Consider the following 23,311-nt stretch of genomic DNA (forward strand, 5'->3'; position numbering starts at 1 on the left):
TTTTTATAGTTTCATGACTCACATTTAAATATTTTATCCACTTTGAGTTTATTATAGTGTATGGTGTAAATTGGTGGTCTAGTTTCATCCTATTGCATATGTAGGTCTAGTTTTCCCAGCAACATTTATTGAAGAGACTATATTTACTCCATTGTATGTTCTTGCCTCCTTTGTCAAATATTGAGTGTAATGGCTTAGGTCCATTTCCGGGATCTCCTGATCCATTGGTCTATATGCCTGTTCTTGTGCCAGTACCAGGATGTTTTGGTTACAATGGCTTTGTAGTATAGTTTGATATCTGGTATTGTGATCCCTCCTACTCTGTTCTCTTCTCAAGATTGCTTCAGCTATTCGGCGTTTTTTATGTTCCATATAAATTCTTGGAGTATTTGTTCTAGCTCTGTGAAGTATGCCATTGGTATTTTAATAGGAATTGCATTGAATCTGTAGATTTCCTTGGGTAGTATAGACATTTTAATGATGTAAATTCTTCCAATCCATGAACATGGTAAAAACTTCCATTTGTTTGTAGTTTCCTCTATTACTTTCTTCAATGCCCTAAAGTTTTCCAAGTACAGGTCTTTTACCTCCTTGGTTAAGTTTATTCCTAGGTATCTTATTTGTATTGTTGTTGCAAAGATAAATGGGATTGTTTGTTTAGTTTCTCTTCCTAAGAGTTCATTATTGGTGTATAAAAATGACATTGACTTGTAGATGTTGATTTTGTATCCTCCTACCTTGCTGAATTCATTTATTAAGTTTAGTAGCTTTTTTGGTGGAGTCTTTAGGGTTTTCTATATACAATATCATGCCATCTGTGAATACTGATCGTTTTCCTTCCTCCTTTCCAATTTGGATGCTTTTTATATCTTCTTCTTGTCTGATTGCTGTGGCTAGGACTTCCAGTACTATGTTGAATAAGAGTGGTGAAAGTGGACATCTTTGTCTTTTTTCCTGTTCTTAAGGGAAAGGCTTTTAGTTTTTTCCCACTGAGTATTATGTTGGTTGTAGGTTTATTATGTTGAGGTCCCATCCCTCTATTCCCACTTTGTTGAGGATTTTTATCAAAAAGGGGTGCTGGGTTTGATGAATGCTTTTTCTGCATCTATTGATATGATCATGTGATTTTCATCTTTCAACTTCTTTGTGTGATGTATCATGTTTATTGATTTGTGAATATTGTACAAGCCTTGCATCTCTGGAATAAATCTCACTTGATCATGGTATATGATCTTTTTCATAAATTGCTGAATCCAATTTGCTAATATTTTGTTTAGGATTTTAGCATCTGTGTTCATCAGGGATATTGCCTGTAATTTTTTTTGTAGTTTCTTTATCTGGTTTTGAAATGAGGATAATGCTGGCTTCTTAAAAAGAGCTTGGAAATGTTCCTTCCTCTTGAATTTTTAGGAATAGTTTGAGGAGAATAGGTATTAGTTCTTTGAGTGTTTGGTAAAATTCACCTGTAAATCCATGCAGTCAAGACTTTTGTTTGCTGGAAGTCTTAATTACTGCTTCAATTTCATCAGTTCTTATTGGTCTATTCAGGTTTTCTGATTCTTCCTGATTGAGATTTGGAAGATTGTATGTTTCTAGTAATTTGTCCTTTTAGCCCAGGTTGTCCAGTTTGTGGCATATATTATTAATAGTATTTGCTTACAACCTTTTGTATTTCTGTGGTGTCCATTGTTATATTGCTTCTTTCATTTCCTATTTTGTTTATTTGGGTCCTCTCTCTTTGTTTCTTGATGAGTTTGGCTAGGGGTTCATCAATCTTATTTATCTTTTCAAAGAATCAGTTCTGGGGTTCATTGACCAAACTTTTTTTAAGTCTATATGTCATTTATTTCCACTCTGATCTTTATTATTTCCTTCCTTCTACTTCCTATGGGCTTTTCCTGCTGTTCTCTAAGTCATTTAGTTGTAGGGTTAGATCAGCGGTTCTCAACCTGTGGGTCACGACCCCTTTGGGGGTCGAACGACCCTTTCACAGGGGTCGCCTAAGACCATCGGAAAACACATATATAATTACATATTGCTTTTGTGATTAATCACTATGCTTTAATTATGTTCAATTTGTAACAATGAAATTGGGGGTCACCACAACGTGAGGAACTGTATTAAAGGGTCACGGCATTAGGAAGGTTGAGAACCACTGGGTTAGATAGTTTATTAGTCCTTTTTCTGGTTTCTTGATATAGGCTTGTAGTGTTATCAACTTCCCTCTCAGGATTGCTTTCACCTTATCCCATAGGTTTTGGGTAGCTGTGTGTTCATTTTCAGTTGTTTCCAGGAAGTTTTAAATTTCTTGCTTGATATCATTGGTAACCCATTCATTGTTTAATAACATGCTATTTAGCCTCCATGTATTTTAGCATATTTGAGGGTTTTTTTATTGTAGTTGATTTCTAACTTCATGCCATTGTGATCTGAGAAAATGCTTGGTATCATATCAATCTTCTTGAATTTGTATAGACTTGTTTTATGTCCTAACATGTGGTCTATCTTTGAGAATGTTTCATATGACCTGGAGAAGAATGTATATTCTGTTGCTTTGGGGTGAAATGTTTTGTAAATATCAGTTAAATCCATCTGATCTACTGTGTCATTTAAGACCCCTGTTTCTTTGTTCATTTTTTTTGTCTGGAAGATCTATCCAGTAATGTCAGTGGGTGTTAAAGTCCCCTACTATGACTGTATGGCTGTTGGTATCTCCCTTAAAGTCCATCAAGAGTTTTTTATGTACTTGGATGCTCCAATATTGGGTGCATATATGTTTTCAAGGGTTATATTTTCTTGTTGTATCATTCCATTTAGTATTATGAAGTGCCCTTCTTTGTCTCTTGTTATGGCCTTTGTTTTGGAGTCTATTTTGCCTGATATGAGTATTGTTACTCCGGCTTTTGTTTCTTTTCCATTTGCATGAAATATATATTTTCCATCTCATCACTCTCAGTCTGTATGTATCTTTTGTTTTAAGGTGTGTCTCTTGTAGACAGCATATATATGGGTCATGTTTTCTTATCTATTCAGTCACCCTATGTGTTTTGACTGGAGCATTTAATCCATTTATATTTAAGGTTGTTATCATTATTATTTTTAAATATATTTTTATTGATTCAGAGAGGAAGGGAGAAGGAGAGAGAGATAGAAGCATAAATGATGCAAGAGGATCATTGCTTGGCTGCCTCCTGCACAACCCCTACTGGGGATCAAGCCCACAACCCAGGCATGTGCTTTTGCCTGGAATGGAACCTGGGACCCTTCAATCCCCAGGCCAAAACATTATCCACTGAGCCAAACCAGCTAGGGCTAAGGTTATTATTGTAGGTATTTATTTGTTGCCATTTTCATTTTCTTTATGCCTATGATCCTCTCTCTCTCTCTTTCTTTTTCTTAAAGCAGGCCCTGTAACATTTCTTGCATTGGTGGTAATGTACTCCTTTAACCTTCTTTTTGTCTGGAAAGCTTTTTATTTCACCTTCAATTTTAAATGATATTCTCACTGGCTACAGTAGTCTTGGATTTAGGGCCTTGCTTTTCATTACATTGTGTACTTTATGCTACTCCTTTTAGGCCTGAAGTATTTCTATTGAAAAGTCAGCTGACATTTTAATGGGAATTCCTTTTTGGGTAATTTTCTGTCTCTCTCGTGCTAAATTTAAGATTCTTTCTTTGTCTTTAATATTTGCCATTTTATTTTATTTTTTATTTTTATTTTTTAAAATTTTATTGGCTTTTTACAGAGAGGAAGGGAGAGGGATAGAGAGTTAGAAACATTGATGAGAGAGAAACATCAATCAGCTGCCTCCTGCACACCCCCTACTGGGGATGTGCCTGCAACCAAGGTACATGCCCTTGACTGGAATCGAACCTGGGACCCTTCAGTCCACAGGCTGACGCTTCATCCACTGAGCCAAACCAGTTAGGGCTATTTGCCATTTTAATCATGATGTGTCTATTTGTGGGTCTCTTTGGGTTCATCTTGATTACAACTCTCTGTGCCTCCTCAACTTGTGTGACATTTTCCTTCACCAGGTTGGGAAAGTTTTCTGTCACTATTTCTTTAAACAGCTTCTCTGTTCCTTGCTCACCCTCTTCCCTTTCTGGTATTCCCACAATGCAGATGTCATTACATTTCATGTTGTCCCAGCACTCCCTTAAGCTATTTTCCTGCTTTCTAATTCTTTTTCTGATTTGCTGAGTATTTATTTCTACCTTGTCTTCCAAATTGCTGATTCGATCCTTTGCTTAATCCAGTTTACTTTTAATCCCTTCCAGTGTGTTCTTTGGTGTCAGATATATCATTCTTCATTTCTGTCTGGTTCTTGTTCATGGCTTTGATTTCCCTTTTCATGTTATTGTAATTTATACTAAGTTCCTTAAACATCTATGTAACCATTGCTTTGAACTCTATGTCTGATAGGTTGCTTGCCTCCATCTCATTTAGTTCTTTTTCTGGAAATTCCTTCTTTTCTCTCATTTGGGGATTGTTTCTTTGACTCCTCATTTTACCTGTCTCTTTGTATTTGCTTCTATATCTTAAATAGAATTGTTATGCCTCCCAGTCTTTGTGGGATGGCCTTATGTAGAAAGTGTCTTGAGGAGTCCGGTGGTGTAGTATCTTTGTCCAGCTGAGCTGGATGCTCTAGGAATGACCTTTGTGTGCATTGTTTGTCCTCTGCTGTTATAGTTGGGACTTGAGTGTTGATATCCCATTTGTAGGAAGGATCTACCCTCTGAGTTGCTGCCAGTGAGATTCAATCCCAATGTGGTCATGCCAGCTGTTATACGGGTGCTTTGGGTCTGCTATTTGTGGGGCTTGTTGGATTTTGCTCTAATGTTGAATTTGGTCCCTTGGTATATCTATCCTGGGCCTCCTGGAAGCTTCTCTAATGCAGCTGAATGTGAGTCCCTTTCTCTTTCTGGCCCTGGGTGACCTGATTGAGGTCTGAGAGGTTGAATCCCCTAGCAGTCCAGTGGTCAGAATCTGCCTTGTGTCTCATACCTTGATTGACACTGTTCTGAGCTATACTCCCTTCCCCCATGAAGCTGATCCCGCAGGTGTCAGCTGCAGGCACTTGGTGTCCCACTGGCTTGTGCCTCCCTGAGCAGTCCAGGATGGTTTCTTTGGTGGGGACCCAAACTGCTGTTTCTGACTAATTAGATCAGGCAAAGGTTCAAAGCTCCCAGAAACCTGCCTCTGGCTGCAGACTGATTAGATTCAGTCTGGAGTAGCCTCAATCAGTCTTCCACTGGTTGAGCGAGAGGTTTTTCAACAGTTTGGGGCGATTGTTTCTGCCTGGAGGCTAATTGTTATTCTCAGTCTCAGATACTCCACAGGGTGGAGCAAGGGATTTTTCCAATAGTGTGGTCAACTGTCTTCCTCCCAGGCCAAAATTGCAGAATAGCAAAGGTTTGCCTGAGAGATGCCCTGTGTAGCATGAGGGAATGACTCAGCACAGGAAACTGGGGTGTCTGCCTTCCAAGTTCTAACCCCAGATCCCCCAGCCCTGGCTTATGTTTATACCAGGGGTCCTCAAACTTTTTAAACAGGGGGCCAGTTCACTGTCCCTCAGACCGTTGGAGGGCCAGACTATAGTTTTAAAAAAACTATGAATAAATTCCTATGCACACTGCACATATCTTATTTTGAAGTAAAAAAAACAAAACCGGAACAAATACAACATTTGTATTTGCATGTGGCCCGCAGGCCGTAGTTTGAGGACCCCTGGTTTATACAATTCCAGGTCACTTTGTCCTCCTTCTGCTAGAGACCAAGGTGAGTGTTGTGCATTGGCCCTTTAAGAGGGTGCTTGCACTTCCAGCCATCTCTCCCTGGCAGACAGCAACCCTGCTGGTTTTCACAGTCAGATGTTACGAGGGCACCTTTTTCAATTCTGGTGCTCTCTGCTGGGAGGTAGAGGGACAGCTTAGGGATTAGACCCCAGAGTTCTCAGTGACAACTCCCTACAGCTGAAATATCTCTCCAGAATTTCAGCGGTTGTCTGTGGAAGCCTTGCCAGCCATTTCACGCCTCCACCCTTCCTACCGGTCTCTATGTGGTCTCCACTTTCTGTCCTTGGTTATCAGGGTTGTCTCCAGCTAGTCTTCAGCTGATTATTCAGGGTGGGTTTTTTTGAAAATTTTAGTTGTAATCACAAATTGGTCCTGGGAGCATGTCTGTGAAATTGCACTTACTCCGCCTCCACTTTTAATTGCTATTATCGATTTTTCAATAATAAATGATATTTAGAAAATAGTTTCATCTTTACCCTTGCTTCCATTCATTTCATTTCTTCTCCCATGAAAGTTATCACTTGTATTAGTTTCATGTGTATCCTTCTAGAATTACTTCTTATAATTATTAATATGCTTATTTCTCCCCTTTATTATACACACTATACATAGTGATTTGAACCTTGTTTTTCTCAATTACAATATGAGAAAAATTAACACTAAAATAGCATATTAAAGCCCTTTTGAGAATGAAATAATTTTAAAGTATGACCAAAATCTATACTGAGAAATAGCATTATTCTAATAGTAAAATTAAACAGAATGATATTAAATTACGGGTTTCTAACTACAAAAAGTTAACTTATTTTTAACCCTAAATCAACATTTTGGCTCCCAATCACTCACTTCTTAACCATTTGGAAATTATTAAGTATTTTGTAATGTAACAGCTTTCCTCTTTCTTCATCTACATTTCTCAAGTAACAAAAATGTGTAAATAACCTTTTGCCTTAGTCAGTGACTTACCCTTTGGGCTGAAAAGTTAGCATTACTGCTGTAAGGAAGTCTCTGACTAATGTATCTCCATATTGGAAGAAACTACTGAATATAGAGGAACGAGGGAACAGAAAGATAATTTATTGCAGAATCCAAGTTTAGAAATTCAAACTATCTAAATGGTATAAAAATAACCAAAAATTCGATGCTTTTGATATGTAACAAAATCAGATCACAAGATAGTTTAAAAAAGAATGATGCAATGTTGAAAAATGGTAACTTTGTTCACTCCAAAACATCGGATATTAAACCTTGCCTGCTCCTGCCTGGAGCCACAGGTTCCCCACCCACTCCACATCCAAAGTGAGATGCAGCCACACACTGACAGAGAGGACATGGGCAAAGTGATGTAGCCAGGCTCCAACTGGGGCTGCTGCTTCTGGTGTTGCTCCTACCCATGCAGATTTATTCAAATCCAACAATTGCTTCATCACCTTCCAGTAATCCCTCCCACAAAACCTTGACTACTCCAAATCCATTGAGTACCACCACTAAGGCAAGTGGCAGTGCTTTGCAGTCAATAGCCAGCCTCTCAGCAATCTAGTTCTATCTCTACACCTCTATTGTTAAAAGATTCAGTCCAAGAAATGTCTATACTTCTCCATCTTCCAAACCCAATCCAAATAGAATCTAGATATCCAGTGTGACAGAGAAAAAACAGGTCTTCATTGAATCTGATAATTCCACACCTAATTTTATTGACATAGAAAATGTTGGGGATCCCATATTTGATTGGTTTAAAGAACATGTGCAGGGTCTGACTAGATCATGAATGTTGATATTAAATTTGTAGCAGTTTCATTTACAAGATGAAGAGACACATCCAAAATTAGTTCAGAGATGATTTCCTTAAATGTGGCTTAAGTATGGACACATAAAATTCTATTTTGAAAATGAACAGATTTTATTTTATCTAGAGATAAGGGATGGGATTTGGAACAGAGTCAGATTTCAATTGGTTCATTAAAGCTATAAGGCCATAAAATGGGTAATGTAAAAAGCTTCCATGGTTCTATTTATATGTACATTAGAAGGAATTTCCAGGTATTCCTATAAATCCTCAATGTATTGTTTCACAATACTAATTTAATGTCCATGTAACTCTAGATAAAGTTTTATATTGTTAACTTATCACTTACCATTCTCTCAGGCACTGAACTCTTTGATTTGACATTGCATTTGACTTTTTATGTAGTAATTGATATGTACCAATATTTATAGGTCTTTTTTCCCTCCTTCCCCACCTCATTCCAGAATCTGTCAATGATGTATTGGAATCTACTCCAAATCCAACTATAATGAGTAAATTGTGCTTATATACTTATCACTCCCCTATTCAACAAGAGTACCAGATTCATTTTGCTAAACTAATTCCAAGGAGTTGAAGTACATGAACCTCAACTAATTTCAAAATTCTTTTTATTGCTGCATATATTGAATACTTTTTACAATTTAAGAAATGATTTGTTTTGAAGGTAAAATTGACAAATCTTAAAATTAAAAAGGCAAATATGTGAAGTTTTTTCACTCAGTCGCCAACCCCCTTTTTACCTCTGAAAGCTCTCAGTCTGTTCTCTATGAATATGTTTCTATTTTGTTAGTTTATTTTGTTCACCAGATTTCACATATAAATGAAATCATAGTGGGCTGGGTGAAAAAGGTGAAGGGATTAAGCAAAGGAAAAAAACCTCTTATACACATATAACAGTATGGTGATTACCAGAGGGAAAGGGGGGTGACGGGAGGTAGAAGAGGGTAAAGGGGGGATAAATGGTAATGGAAGGAGATTTGGGTTGGTGAACACACAATACAATATACAGATAATGTGTTATAGAATTATAACCCTGAAACCTATATAATTTTATTAACCAATGTCACCCCAATAACGTCAATAAAAAAAAAGACTGGAAGCTTAGTTACATTAAATTCAAAAAAACTTTTATACTTTCTGTACAGACTTTTCAAAATAAAACTATGAATCAGAATAGCCACATTTGGAACACTTTCTTTTATTGGTCAATATTTTTATATAGTTAGAACATGATCCTAAGCCTAATGTGGGCTTGATTCTGGAAAGTAAATATTTTCACAATTGCCTCAATGCACAGAAACTCTTTTGAAAATAGACATTCTCTAAAGTCTTGTTTTGCATGGTCACACACTGATGCTTAGATGTTCCAGTATCTAATAGGGCCACAGTAGTGTTGATAACCATAGTAATTTTTTTCCATCTTTGGAAACCTACTTAGCAACACCATATCCAAATATCTCAAGTTGCCATGTGTGAATGAACATTCCCCTTTGTTTTATACCTAAACTAGAGGTCCAGTGCACAAAATTCGTGCACTGGGGGGTGGGGGTCCCTCAGTCCAGCCTGCCCCCTCTCACAGTCCAGGAGCCCTCAGTGGATGTCCCACTGAAGGCTTAGGCCCGCTCCCCTATAACGCGTGTCATAGGTTCGCCATCACTGCCCTAGGACCTCCCCCCAAATCTTCACCCTTAAAACCCTTAGGATGGAGGACCCAGCACACTCTCCCTTCTTTCTTCCCTCCCTCCCTAAAGCACACCAGTGCCTTTCCCTTTACCTTCTCCCTCCCTTTCTCTCCCCTTCCTTCTCTCACCACAAATGTCACCATTTCCTTCCTTATTTCCAAGATCCAAGGGCCCTTGCTTTACCTCTATAACTTGTTTCTTAAGCCCATTTATTCTAGGAATTACTCTTTCTACCTCCACCATTTACCAAATAAATGTTCAGAGTGTTCATTTGAATCTTGGCTCTGAATTCTTTCTTAGCCAGAACTCAAGTACTGAGGTTGTTGAACCCAGGTCAGTTCTGACCCCATCAGTCTAACACCCAGTATTGTTCCTGCTGCTTACAACAACAACAAAACACACACACACACGCATGCACGCACACGCACATGCACACACACACACACACGCACACGCACATGCACACGCACACGCACACACACACAAAACACACACGCGCACACACACACACACACACACAAAAACACATGGGAAATTACTGACCTAAATGAAAACAGTTATAGCTACCAGGGCTGAGAAAAACAGCAAAACTGTAAAAACTGAACAAATAAGTAAATGATGGCTGGCATTAACGGACAATGAACAAAATAACTGGCCATAGGCATAGCCTTCAGTCACTAATGGCACAGCCTCCAAGTACCCTGGCCTCTTACTATGAGATTTCATTGCCAGTGAGTCAAACATTCTTCATAACACTAAATACATCATAAAACAATGTTTTTAGAATTGAAAAGTTCAAAGCCAACTCTCACTTACCTTCCCTGTTAGAACGGAGGGAAATTCAGTATCAAACTTGTTGCTCAAGCCAAACCTTAAAAACAAAGACAGAACAAAATATATTCTACCCAGCATATTTAACTCTCTCCCATTAAAAAAAAAAGCCATGCATTTTTCTTTTGATGTTGTGATTTTAAAACATGTCTTAAAAATAATTTTCTATTTATAGAAAATAACTATTTGACTATTAATAAAAGAAACTAAGTAGATCCATGATATGGGATTAAAAATAATGATTTAGAGAAACACCGATAAAGAGCTGGAAATATACTTTTTTACTGAAATGGTTCTGTTAAAACCCACTTTAGCCCAGCTGGTGTGGCTCAGTGGTTGAGCATCGACCTATGAACTGGGATGTCACAGTTTGATTCCTGGTCAGGGCACATGCCTGGGTTGCATGCTCAATCCCCAGGAGGAAGGATGCAGGAGGCAGCCGATTGATGATTCTCTCTCATCATTGATGCTTCTGTCTCTCTCTCCCTCTCCCGTCATCTCTGAAATCAATAAAAATATATTTTAAAAAACACACAAAAAACATTTTAGTTGATAGTTGTTGGGATTGGCTGATGGATGTATGGGAGAGTGGATTTTACTATTCTTTCTACTTTTGTGTATATATGAAAACGTTCCTAGTAAAAACTAAGAAAACCTTTGGAACCATAGACTGACAACTTATAATCAGTTACTATTCAGAAACTCAAAGGTTGATCCTTATGAATGGCTTTTATGTATATGTTCAACCCATTTTAAGAAAACAGATCCCAGCCTTGAAAGCTCTTGACTCTCTTTAAGTATGCTCACTGAAATCTGTACTAGGAAGTCAAAATGAATTTTATAAGCCTTGGTTCACCTACTTGTTGATTTCAGAAGACATAACAAAGGTCACTTCCTGCATGCTAGTGATATATCATAGTGGCCACAATTTTTGTTAGTGATTTGATGGGTGTAAGCAAAAAGGAAGAGATACTAATATTTATAGAGAACCCTTTAAGAAGTAGGCAATAATAAAAAGTTACTGGTAACTATGAACTTACCATGAGCTAGATACTATGCTAGGTAAAAAGACTACTATTTCTAGACTTTACAACGCTACAGGAGAGGTATTGTTATCCTGGCTTTACAGATAAGGAAGCTGACACTCAGAAACCTTTTTTTTTTTTCAAAAAGTAATGAATTAGCCAAAACCGGTTTGGCTCAGTGGATAGAGCGTCGGCCTGCGGACTGAAGGGTCCCGGGTTCGATTCCGGTCAGGGGCATGTGCCTGGGTTGCGGGCACATCCCCAGTGGGGGGTGTGCAGGAGGCAGCTGATCGATGTTTCTCTCTCATCGATGTTTCTAGCTCTCTATCTCTCTCCCTTCCTCTCTGTGAAAAATCAATAAAATATATTTTTTTTAAAAAAAGTAATGAATTAAATGACTTGCCCAAAGTTATATAAATACTAAGGGGTGAACCAAAATTCAAATGCCAATCTTTACGTTCTTTTTGCTCCTGGAAAACAGAAACTACTGTTTATTTATATTGCTATCATCCATTATTTTTAGTAGCATAATGTTATTTTATAGATGTTTAATAAAAGTTTTTTGAATAATAACCTACTATACTTTTTGATTTAACTGATTTATGGCACTTTGGTCGTAGGGTCACTTAAAAGACGTTAAGAATCCAATGTCCTATTAAAACTCTATGTGAGAATATTATATTCTCCTCATATTATTATTATGGTAATAGCTTATTTTCAAGGACACAAGCCAATCAAACACAAGGACTCTACTAGCACATATCTAGTAGCAAGGCACATATCTGTGCATAAATATACTATACCTGTATGTTTAAAATGTATTTTACAACAATAAATTCTGTATTTTAAAACAGTGGAGAAAATTAGTTAGCAAGTGAAAACAGAATTTAACTTTATTTAAAAAATACTTAATTACTTTTCCAGGTGTCAGTACAACATATAATGAGAACATAGCATTCTCATAATAACATTCCCTTTAAATCTATACATAGACATAGGCGCATAGCCAAACTTAAAAAAACAAGATAGTACACTCTGTTTTCATAGCAACTTTCAGATGCTGTTTGAGAAACTGACATTCTACTATTAAATATATATTTTCAATTATCCACTAACTCAGAAATCAATAACATGACAAATATTTAGTAGAGCAAAAAAACATTTCATTTAAATCAGATGTAGCTAAATAGTGACTTTATCACTAGTCAAAAAGATATAATTTAACTTTTTATTCCACAAAGAGTAAATTCATATTGTGGAATATATACAGGTTTCATTTTAGAAAGTAGACATGATGCATTTTAAAGTAGAGCTCTATTTCCATATCTTGTCTAAATGTCTTTTATTGTTTAAAAAATATTTATTGTTGAGCTAAATGCCTTTTAGATGCAATGTCAATAACATGTTCCTACCTCCATTAGATTGCTGTCATTTTAACTTTTTCCAGCTGCCATTCTTTTACTAGATATCAAGTATGTAGAGGATATAGACATATATAACCCCCAAAATGTGTGGATTATTTCTATTATTTAAAAAAATTCTTAGTTTTGTTATTATCTCTTTGCATTTATCACAAGACAAATGAACTTTCCAGTTTCCAGTTCATCTTTTCTTCTTTATTGCCAAATTCAGTGTCCTCTTCTCAGAACGTTCCCCTTTGACTTTGCAGCTTGTGACACTGTTGATCACACCCTTCCTAACACTCTTCCATTCTTTCACTTTCCTCTAACACTCTTGCTTTCCCCCCAAATTTAGCTTTTAATTATCTGCTTTTCTTTCTAAGGAAAGTATACCAATTTATCTATATTTAATAGCTTTGACAATTACTTCTATGCTGATAACAATCAAATCTATATCGCTAGTTTTATATTTTCCAACCTGCTCTAGTCCCTCATCTCTAATTGAACACTGAAAATTTCCATTTGGATATCTTGCTGCAAAATAATAATACCACAAGTCAAACATGTCTAAAATTAAATGTTATCTCTTATTGGAAACTAGTTGCCCTTTTTAAATTCCTCATCTCTATCAATCGCACATTGACTCTCTTTAACCTAGACTTTGGTATAGGTTTTGCACCTTCCTTCTAGTTTGGTTTTTGCATTACTTTTATTCAGGTGGTTCCAAGTGAAATCATTCCATAATGATTCCTCCATTTCCAGTGCCACTGCTATGTTGGCTCTTGTCTTTGCTCATGTGGTTCTTCTTGCTTCTTCTCTCTAGTTTAAATCCTATTCAGACTTCAAGGCTCAAGTCAAGTGCCAATGCCTTGAATGCTCAAGTTTTAATGGATTCCCCCTTTTTCTGAACACTCAAAGTCACTTATGTGTACTATACAATTCAACCGTTAATTAATTTCTTAAAAATATCTTAAAGGCAATTTTTCTGTTAGCTTTTTTTGTTAATCCTCACCCGAGGATATTTTTTCCATTGATTTTTAGAGAGAGTAGAAGGAAGGGGGAGAGATAAACATCGATGTGAGAGAGAAACATCAACTGGTTGCCTCCTGCACATGCCCTGACTGGGGCCAGGGATGGGATCGAGCATGCAACTGAGGTATGTGCCCTTGATGGGAATCTAGGCTCTATATCTAGGTCCCCTAACCTGGGACCCTTCAGTCCGTGGGCTGATTCTCTATCCACTGAGCAAAACCGGCTAGGGCTCCTATTAGCTTTTTAAAGCAAGGCCTGTACTTTGTTTTTCTGTATTCTCCACAGTGCTTAGCTCAGTGGTCAAGTTCTCAAGAAATACGTGCTATATTCAAATTACTGTTTCTATTCTAATATAGAAAGGAATTCATTTTTCTAAAATATAAAAAGTATATTAGAAATAATAAGGAAAGCAGCATTTTGCTTCTTAAAAACACTGTTTTATGGCCTACATACATCTACTTCAAAATGGTATATTTATAGGCAAACTAGGCCCAATATACTTTCACAATTTTAGCTAAAAGGTAGTAGCAGTCTTGTTCTTGCCTACTAGAGATTTCTTCCTTAACTTTCTCTATTAGAGTCTTAGCACTTTAAAAGACTACTTAACTGAAATAACCTTAAGCACAACATTTCACTTAGCAGCTATTAAAAAATGTTGAAATGGCTGCTGCTGAATAAAAACCTCAGCTATTTCATAAACAAACCATTAAGAACCGTGAGTCCATCTCATGGTTAGAGAAGCTTATCTACCCATTAATGATCAGTTATAGGGTTCTTTAGCATTAGACAAATAGGTACTGGGAACTGCTCATGCTGTCATTTTATTTGCTTCATTAAATATAGAGCCTACTATGTGTTTGAGATGGACCCAGCTGGTGGTTCCTAATGATTGTATTTTATTTGTCAAATGTCTTCAATGCTTCAAATTTTTAAAACATATATTTTTATTGATTTCAGAGAGGAAGAGAGAGGGAGAGAGAGATAGAAATATCAATGACGAGAGAGAATCATTGATTGGCTGCCTCCTGCACATCCCACACTGGGGATCAAGCCCACAACCTGGGCTTATGCCCTGACCAAGAATCGAACTGTGACTTCCTGGTTCATAGGTCAATGTTCAACCACTGAGCCATGGTGGCTGGGCTCAAATTTTAATTTCTTGGACAATTCTTTAGAGTAAGGCAAAGAAGGATGGGTCCTCTTAGATGCTCTTCCCTCTTCTCTCCTTCCCTATACCCCTGTTTATAATCTTTTTGAAAATGGCTATATATCAGCCTTTGAAAACCTTGCACAAATTGAAGTTCATGTGCTCAGGTTGTTTAAGAAAACAAATCAAAGCGTAGTAAAATTCTGCTAACAAGAAACATGATTTAACTAGAAAACTATGCACTTATAGTAACTCTGATTCTAGAGCATGTGCACTGAACTTTATTTATTATACCAAGGAAAAGTAAAATTTATGCCACACAATTCAAAAAGATTTTTAAAATATATTGTTAAATTTCTTTAATCTTTTAGATGGAAACAATCATGTCTTGCCACACTGTAAAATGGCAGGTGTTACCATAGCTTCCGTATTCTCAAAGCCTAAAATTTTATAAAATATTTACCTTATACAAACACAAATTAACAATGCATCACTGTAATTTCTCAAAAGACATCTGTTAACAGAAAAGGCATTCCATTCACTGATTTGAGAATTACTAATATTTGTAGTGCTCTCTAATTTTTGCGGAAATGCACTGTGTGTCAAATTTGGCCTTTTTCAATGCTATATGTAATAACTTCAACTCTTTTAGATTAATTTTAATGAGATAATTTTATAAATACCTGAGAATTGGTGACCTATCATCTTTACTAACCTCTATACAGGGGTACCATCAAGGGTAAATATTTACATATTTTACGTAATATAAAGAATGTGGTAATGTTTACAACTAGGAAAGAAAATCTCATGAGATAGAATTTTTCTTGTATTTTAATATATTGGATCCAAATAGTTATTCTAAAAATATCAAGAAGAAAAGTAATAGATACTAAATCATACCACTCAGATGTATAATATTTCTGAAACACTTAATACTTTCAAGAAACACTTCATTATTTCTGTTTCTAGAACTTCAAATCAGTGAGAGCTAATTTAGCCATATATTTTTGGAAATTTTGAAAAAGATCCCCAAATATCCATTTATGATCATCACCTCAGAATTGGAGTTACAATTAGTATGTTTAAGTCATTCTACTTCTTAAAAAATTATAATTAATCACATGTTAAAAGATTAATATCTTGTTAAAGTAACTAAAAGTCAATATATTAGGAAGATACAAGTAGATGGGTATTCTGACACATGGACTTGCTTAATAAAACTTTCAGAGGTAAAGCCATTCCATATCCCCATGCCCGTCACTGATGATATTATTGTATACATATATACTTACGCTCAGAAACACAGGTACTATCCATAGCATGATTCAACTAACTAGTATTTGTTGAGGGCCTATAATATAGTATGCACTATGATATTACTAAAGTGAACCAATATTGAGTGCTACTGAAGTGAACCAATATTCATTCAACTCACTTTTATTGAGTGCCTACTCTAGGGTGCACACTGAGGATTCAAGGGGGAACCAGAAATTGTTCCTGCCATTGCAGCTTATAATGTAGTGAGGGTAGAGAAGACTTTCAGGAGTTGGTGACATATGGAGAGCTAAAGTGAGAATACCAGATGAAGGCCCCTTCTTAGAGACAAAGAGATAAGAAACAGCATGCTGTTAACAGGAAAATATAAGCAGTAAGGGGAAATGTCAGGAGTTGAGGCTGATAGATAGGCAGGGTCCAGTTCTATAGTCACATTATGGAGCTTAGATTCTATCCTGTAGGTAAAAGGAAAACAACATAATAGTCTTAAGCAGGAAAGTGTTGTCTTAATCTAGCAACAGGATGAGATGGATGTGAAGGTAACAAAGATGAAGGCAAGACAACTAGTTAGTGTGATGAAAAAGGCCTGAATCAGGGAGGTGGTGGTAGGGAGGAGAATAATAAAAGTTTGGGTCATATATTGTTAATACTTGCTGATTGCTTAGTTGTGAAAATTGTGAGTGGGAAAGAGGAACCACGGATGAATAAAAAGATCATCAGGTACATTTAACTGAGATGGAGAATACAGAAATAGGTGAGATTTTTTTGAGGGGCTGGGATAGGGGTGTGAGTGTGTGTGTGGGTGGAATGAGTTCTGTATTGAGTATGTTGAATTTAAGATAAGGATGGGTCATAAGGTAAGGAAAATCAGATAATAGTCTGAGCAGAGTCTGGTACAGAGATACATATTTGGGGGACATCAGATAATTGAAACCATGAAGAGTCAAGATGAGATCATCTAGGGAGAACAAAGAATGAGAAGAATAGTAGGCTGAGAACAAAACCCTGGGTAGTACTGGTATTCAAGGGGCAAGAGAGGAAGAGAAGCCCTTGAATGAGACAGTTAAGATTTAGCCACAAACACACAAGGAGAGTGAAGTGACCAAGAAATTTCTGGGGTTTTTTTTGGCTGGAAAAAATTTTTTTTAATCAGGATTTAAATACCTTTAGGCAAAACATATACTTTCCAGTTCAAGTAAGGCCCCATCACTACTCATGCTGCGTCATTGTCTGTGACCTATCTTGCCTCTGAAGGCCTGTGTGCTTGTGACTCCCAGAGTAGAAGCCTCCAAGAAGGGAGTCATTATAATTATCATATGCAGCCATGAGGACCAGAAAGGGAATAAAAGATGCCCACTAATTTAGCAACGAGAGGATCACAGGGGGATGAGAGCATGAGTGTGGGGGGGGGAGGTTGGGGGTTAATGGGGGGATGAAGACACATTTGTAATACCTTAACCAATAAAGAAATTTAAAAAAGAGGATCATGGTGATCTTAAGGTCAGTTCATCTGTGGTCATGGTGGCAGAATCCAGATTATAGAGGGGTGAAAATAGATGTGGAGAATGTAGCAACACTTAAGAAATTTGGAAAAGGAAGGAAGAGAGACTAGACAGTAACTAGAGGGGAAATATAGGTCTAGGAAGGCTTTGGTTTTATTTTGTGTTTAAAGAATTATTCTCTTAATATGTTTACAAGCTAAGCCAGTAGAGAAGCAGAGGAGTATTAGAGAGACAGGGGCTGCCTGATGGAGCACTATCTGAGAGAAAGCTATGGAAGGTACAAGTAGAGGGATGAGCTTTGGGCAAGTAGAGAGACTCCTTGACCTCAGAGGTTGGAAGAAGTGAGCACAGGAATTCAGACCTAATTAAGATCCAATGCGGGTTTTACCGCAGGGGAAAAAAGTGACATAATTAAACTATGTTTTAAGAAAATTAGTTTGGCACAAGCATGCAGGATAGATTAGAGTGGGGAGAGGTGGCCGTCTGTGCCAATAATTCAAGCAGAAGATAATGGCAACCCAAACTAGAGTGGTGCCAGTAGAAATGGATAAAATTTTAAAAATCTAATAGACATTTCAAAATGCATGATGACATAATTTTGAGACAGACGGGCATTCAAAAAGAATGAAGAGGTAAAATGACTTAAGAATTTGAAATATTACCCCAGGAAATTAGAATGGTGTTATCAGGGTCAGAAAGGGGGCAATTGGAATGCACAGCCAATGTTGGGAGGGGAAATGCTAGGTTTAAAGTATACTGAGATTGAAGTGATGGCTCTCAAAATTTAAGTTTTGAAAAAAAAGCTAAGTCCTCTACAAAACAGATGACTGCACAGAGAATGGAAAAAAGAAGAGGTAAGGCAGAATAAGAAATATTTCATTCATATAGGGCAACTCTAACATTCCTATGCCAGAAAAAATTAAACAGAACCAGATATTTTAGATGTCTCAGAATTAACTATTTCCTAAGGATCTTACTTTACCTACTAAAAAAAGTTTTCCTACCATTGACAGACCAGAGTCTCAGATCAAGTAAAATGTTCTCCTAAACATTTAATCTTTTATCAAATCTCAGACATTTGATGTCAAATGTTGAGAGAATGTGTACAATACAAAGTAATTTTCCAAACTATATGCATTGGTTAGCAATTCAATACTGGTTTGCTGCTTTTCAGGTTTTTGTTTCAATTAATACCAACAGTTGCTACCAACACCACCATTTCACACTCCTAATTCCAGAGTCTTTAAACTGGGAGGAATATTATACCTATAACAAGGACCTGCACATGGCAAGTGTTAGTGCTTTGCTTTTAATTAAAAATAGGTTGGTAAGTACTTCACCATGATTGTGTGAAGAGTAGAATGGAACCACAAGAGTTTCAGGGAACTTAAATTCTGTTTTCTTGCTCCCTGTCTGTTCTCTGAACTTTAGAAAATAATAGGGTGAGGAGTTCTGGAATATAAAATATAGCCTGGAATAAAAACCCTTTTTCTGTTCAGTCATGTTAAATAATCTGCATGAAAGTAACCTTTTGCACCATAATTAGTTTGGGTAAAAAAAAAAGTCTCCCTGGTGATAAAAGGGATTAAAGTAAAACAGTGCAGAAAGCTGGCATCTGGCCATTGTAGTCTATTGATAACATTCTTGGTCCAAAAGAAACTATTAAAATTGCCTAACCAAGAAGCAGGTGTAAAAATATCCCCAAACTCATCCTGTATTTAAAAATCTTTCTTAATACATTTCATGCAAAGTCCACAACAATATATTACAAAGAAAACACTCAACATGTTAAAAGCAAAAGCTAACATGATGGGCCCTGGCCAGTTGGTTGGCGTGTGTCCTATGTACCGAAAGGCTGTAGGTTTGATTCCCGGTCAGGGCACATACCTGGGTTTCAGGTTCTGTCCTAAGTGGGGTCTGTGGAAGAGGCAACCAATCGATGTTTCTCTCTCATCTATGTCTGTCTATCTGTCTCTCAAAACAGTAAAACATATCCTCGAGTGAGGATTAAGAAAAAAAAAGCTAACATGATGGAGGGAGGTGGTATCATATGTATATTATAACATGATTTCAGATAATATAAACTCAGTTGAAAATCAAAAGGGCTAGGGGAGCCATTATCAAAATTAGAGGCAGCATGACTTGATAGTAAAAAAAAAAAATAATAGCTCTATTTGAAAATGCAGTATAAGATAGCATAGTTAAGAGCATGAACATGACCCAGTACTCAAACTTTCAAGTATTTACAACCCAAGCACATAAAAATGAGAATGAAGTCTTCAAAGCCCAGAGAACCATTAACATTTCCTTTTACTTTGCAACTATTATGGTATGAGGTTCCCCTTTTTATTTTCTCAAATATTACCCAAAATTTCATTTAAAAAAGTCATTCTGCATTAGTTTTTACAATATCATCCTAGGCTTCTGGGGTACTAATTTTCATATATATTTAATGTTTGCATATTTAACGTTCTGGCATACAAAATCTCTTGCAAGTACGTATCTTAAATTATCTCAGAGCTGAAAGTTTTTAGAAACCATCTATCCAAAAACCCTAATTTTACAGACAGAGAAATAAAAGCCCAGAAATGGTAAGTAACCTGACCAAGGTCACAGGGTTAGAAAGAAGCAAAGCTGGGACTAACAACCAAGAGCCCTCACTTTCAATCCATTACTCTTTCTACTTTTCATAGCTGCCTTTCAACCTGAACCTCTTTCATAGCTTTCTTTCAACCCGAACCTCTAATTGTGTGATATTTAGGGAAAGAGAGTGAGAGTGATCAAGACATGGAAAGGATAACTGTATTTATTCATTTAAGGACTGGATAGGAAGAATGGATGGATGATTATGTAGGTGGGTGGGAATTCTATGTCATATTTCTGTTTTGAAGAAACCAAGTCTAGGTCTTGTCAAATATCACAGCAGTCACTGTATTCCACCAGACACCAATCTTAGCAGCAAATAATCTGACACATCCTGCAGTTGAAAGAGTATTCACTTGCCAGCGTACACAGAGAAGCAAGGACACTCACCTTCTAGCTCCCAAACTCCTCACTCCCCTGTCCTATGCTCACTATTTACCTGGTTTTGGCGCATCGCATTTGCATTCTCACTTTCTATACACCTCCCTCTCGCAGATTTCTCCATTTACATCAGGTGTCATTTCCTAAATGTATGCTTCAGTAAGACTCCCCCCCCGCACCCCCTACTCCACTGGCCCCTTGATCACCTTCTCATCTTGTGAGCCATACCTCAGCCTTTAAAAACCCCATAACCCCCTCTCGCTTACACGGTGATGTGGCCGGCGCCCCGCACCAGTACAGGGTCGGGGGCATATCTCCGCAGGTGCTCCTCGCTCACTACCCTAGGCGGTGGCGGCGTCTCCTCCTCTTGCTCCTTCTCCTCTTCCTCTTCTTCCTCCTCTTCTTCCTCCTCCTCATCTCCCTCGTCATCCTCGAGCCCCGATACAGACGATGACGACGACGGCGACGACGAGGACGAGGACGTAGCTGCTTCTTCCTCCTCCTCCAGTTCCGAGATGGTGTCGAATTCCGCCATGTTGGGCAGCAAGATGCTCATCACGTGACCTCTCGATCGCCGCCACCCTCACGCAGGAGAGTTTGAATTTGCTGAGATGCTGGAAGTTCAGGGAGAAAGAAATGAAGAGAGAGAGGTGTAAGGCAGGGAACGGGTTTGAGGAGATGCGCCTGCGTATTATGGTAGACAGGATGGGGTTTGGAGGCGGGGGCACGATGGAGAAAAGAGCAAATCAGTGTACGCTTGCGCAGCTCTAAGCGAAGAGGGGCGTTGAGGTGAACGCCAGGGAATTAAGGAGGTCCGGTCTTCCAGTGCTGATCTTAATACTGCTCTTTGGTATTCTGCTGCTTGTATCCGGAGGACTTATCTTCTAGTTTTACTTTCTACTAATTAATAGTGAGTATTATTGCCTACTCCCAACCCCCACTGTAGGGAAAGCATATTCCATAAAAGTGGGGTTTGAGCTTTGCCCCAAATATCTCAAGGTACAAACCAATTAGTTATGTTGGTTCAGCATTATAGTTTAAAAGAATTTAGCATAAGAACGTTGCCACACTCTAGAGGTATTTTTATTCACATTTTACTGAAAAGAAGACTTTCTATTACTACTTCTATTCATACTGTGTAATACTTATAGAGGACTTTCTAAGCTAGGTACTTGAATGTACATATCTCATTTAATACTTCATAACCTTATGAAGTATGTACCATGATCATCTCATTTTACAGATGGAAAACCTAGATGCAGAGAGAATACATAAGTTTTTCAATGTCATGGAATTATTAATTAATGGCAGTTCTGACTTTAAACTTGTGGATCTCTTCTGATTCCAAAGCCCAGTACTATTAACCAAAGGACTGAAATTGTTTGAATAGGCTTTGTAGAGTAGTGCCTTTTAGGCTGCTTCTTGAAAGATGTTTGAATTTTGGAGATTTTTTGGGTGGTGGTGGAGGGGAAGGGGCAGGAGGGAGCCTTCCAACCAAAGAAACATTAATCAACATCATCCATTTTCCAGAGACTGAGCTACACTCTTTCACATACAGTATTTCAATCAATCCTTAAACAATCCTGTGAGGTAAGCATCATTGTATCTATTTTACAGATGGCAAAACAGAGTCTCAGGACGTTTAAGTAATTTCTTAAGGTCTGGTGATCTTTTGTCCAAAATTTTTTATTTCAAATATTCTATCTTCACACCCACTAAAATGGTGTAGAGATCACATATTTTGAGTTTCCAATCCTTGTCCCAAACTATTTCATACTTCCATGTCATAATTCAGGGATCATTGGGACACTAAAGGCACACATCTGCTAAGTTATAAAACAAATACTATAATCCAAGTATTTGATATTAACTTCACTGCTCTTTCTGCTGCACTACAGTTGCATCCCAATTAGACTCGAGAAACAGATATAGTCACGCAGTATAGCAGTATAAACAAAGCATTTAGGATGTATGAAGGTGGAAGAAATTAGTTGTATAAGAGGCATTGATCAAACCATTATCATTACTGAGGAGTTTGTGTTATTAAAATGAAAAAAAAAGTTGTGCTGTACTCAAAAGCTTGATTATTTAAGAACTTTAAAACTAAGTTGTAAGCCTGGCTGGTGTGATTTGGTTGGGTGTTGTCCTGTGCACCAAAGGGTTGCCAGTTCGATTCCCATTTAGGAAATATGCCCAGGTTGTGAGTTCAAGCCCAGGTCAGGGCCTGTGTGGGAGGCAGCCAATTGATTTCTCTCTCACATCAATGTTTCTCTCTCTCTCTCTCCTTCCCCTCTTTCTAAAAATCAATAAAAAATTTTAAAAAATATTCAAGTTGTAACATTTTATTAATCAATGTTACCCCAGTAAATTCAATTACAAATTTGCTGGTTTACCCTCCAGGAAAAAAAAATAACTAAAAAAATTAATTGTAACACTATCACTAAACAAAAAAAAATACTTTTTTACAGTATAGAGAATTTATCTGCTAACCAGAAATTATAATTAAAGTTGGAACCTTAAGATATTTTATAATAGCCTTCTGGTAAGACATACATGATATAGCTGCCTTTCTTAGGTATTAATAAATAACATGTCATATTTTGTTTATGGGACTGGCATACCTTAGACTTAAAATCAAATTAATATTCTGTACCAGTTCTTTTCTTTCAAAAAACAAAAAAGCTGTAAGCGGTACTAAAAATTTTTAAACATTATCTATAAAGGCCCACTAAGTTAATGTCTAGAGCAGGGGTCCTCAAACTTTTTAAACAGGGGGCCAGTTCACTG

General features: G+C 37.2%; 1 protein-coding gene across 4 annotated transcripts in view; it reads right to left on the minus strand.

The window, feature by feature from the left end:
- The window catches only part of CHIC1 (cysteine rich hydrophobic domain 1), a 99,985-nt gene extending 78,768 nt beyond the window's left edge, over positions 1-21,217 (minus strand). For 2 of the 4 annotated variants that reach the window (XM_023763801.1, XM_006082854.3), the window contains exons 1-2: positions 20,791-21,201; positions 10,105-10,159 (exon numbers count right to left, since the gene is read on the minus strand). In XM_023763801.1, coding sequence (XP_023619569.1) covers positions 10,105-10,159; positions 20,791-21,080 — 345 coding nt within the window. In that variant the 5' untranslated portion in view covers positions 21,081-21,201. Of the gene's footprint in view, positions 1-10,104; positions 10,160-20,790 lie in introns of all 4 variants that reach the window. The other 2 variants (XM_023763810.1, XM_023763806.1) reach the window with 2 other exon arrangements.
- Positions 21,218-23,311: the final 2,094 nt, after the last annotated feature.

This window comes from Myotis lucifugus, unplaced genomic scaffold (assembly GCF_000147115.1).
Source record: "Myotis lucifugus unplaced genomic scaffold, Myoluc2.0 scaffold_4, whole genome shotgun sequence".
NCBI classification, from domain to species: Eukaryota; Metazoa; Chordata; class Mammalia; order Chiroptera; family Vespertilionidae; genus Myotis; species Myotis lucifugus.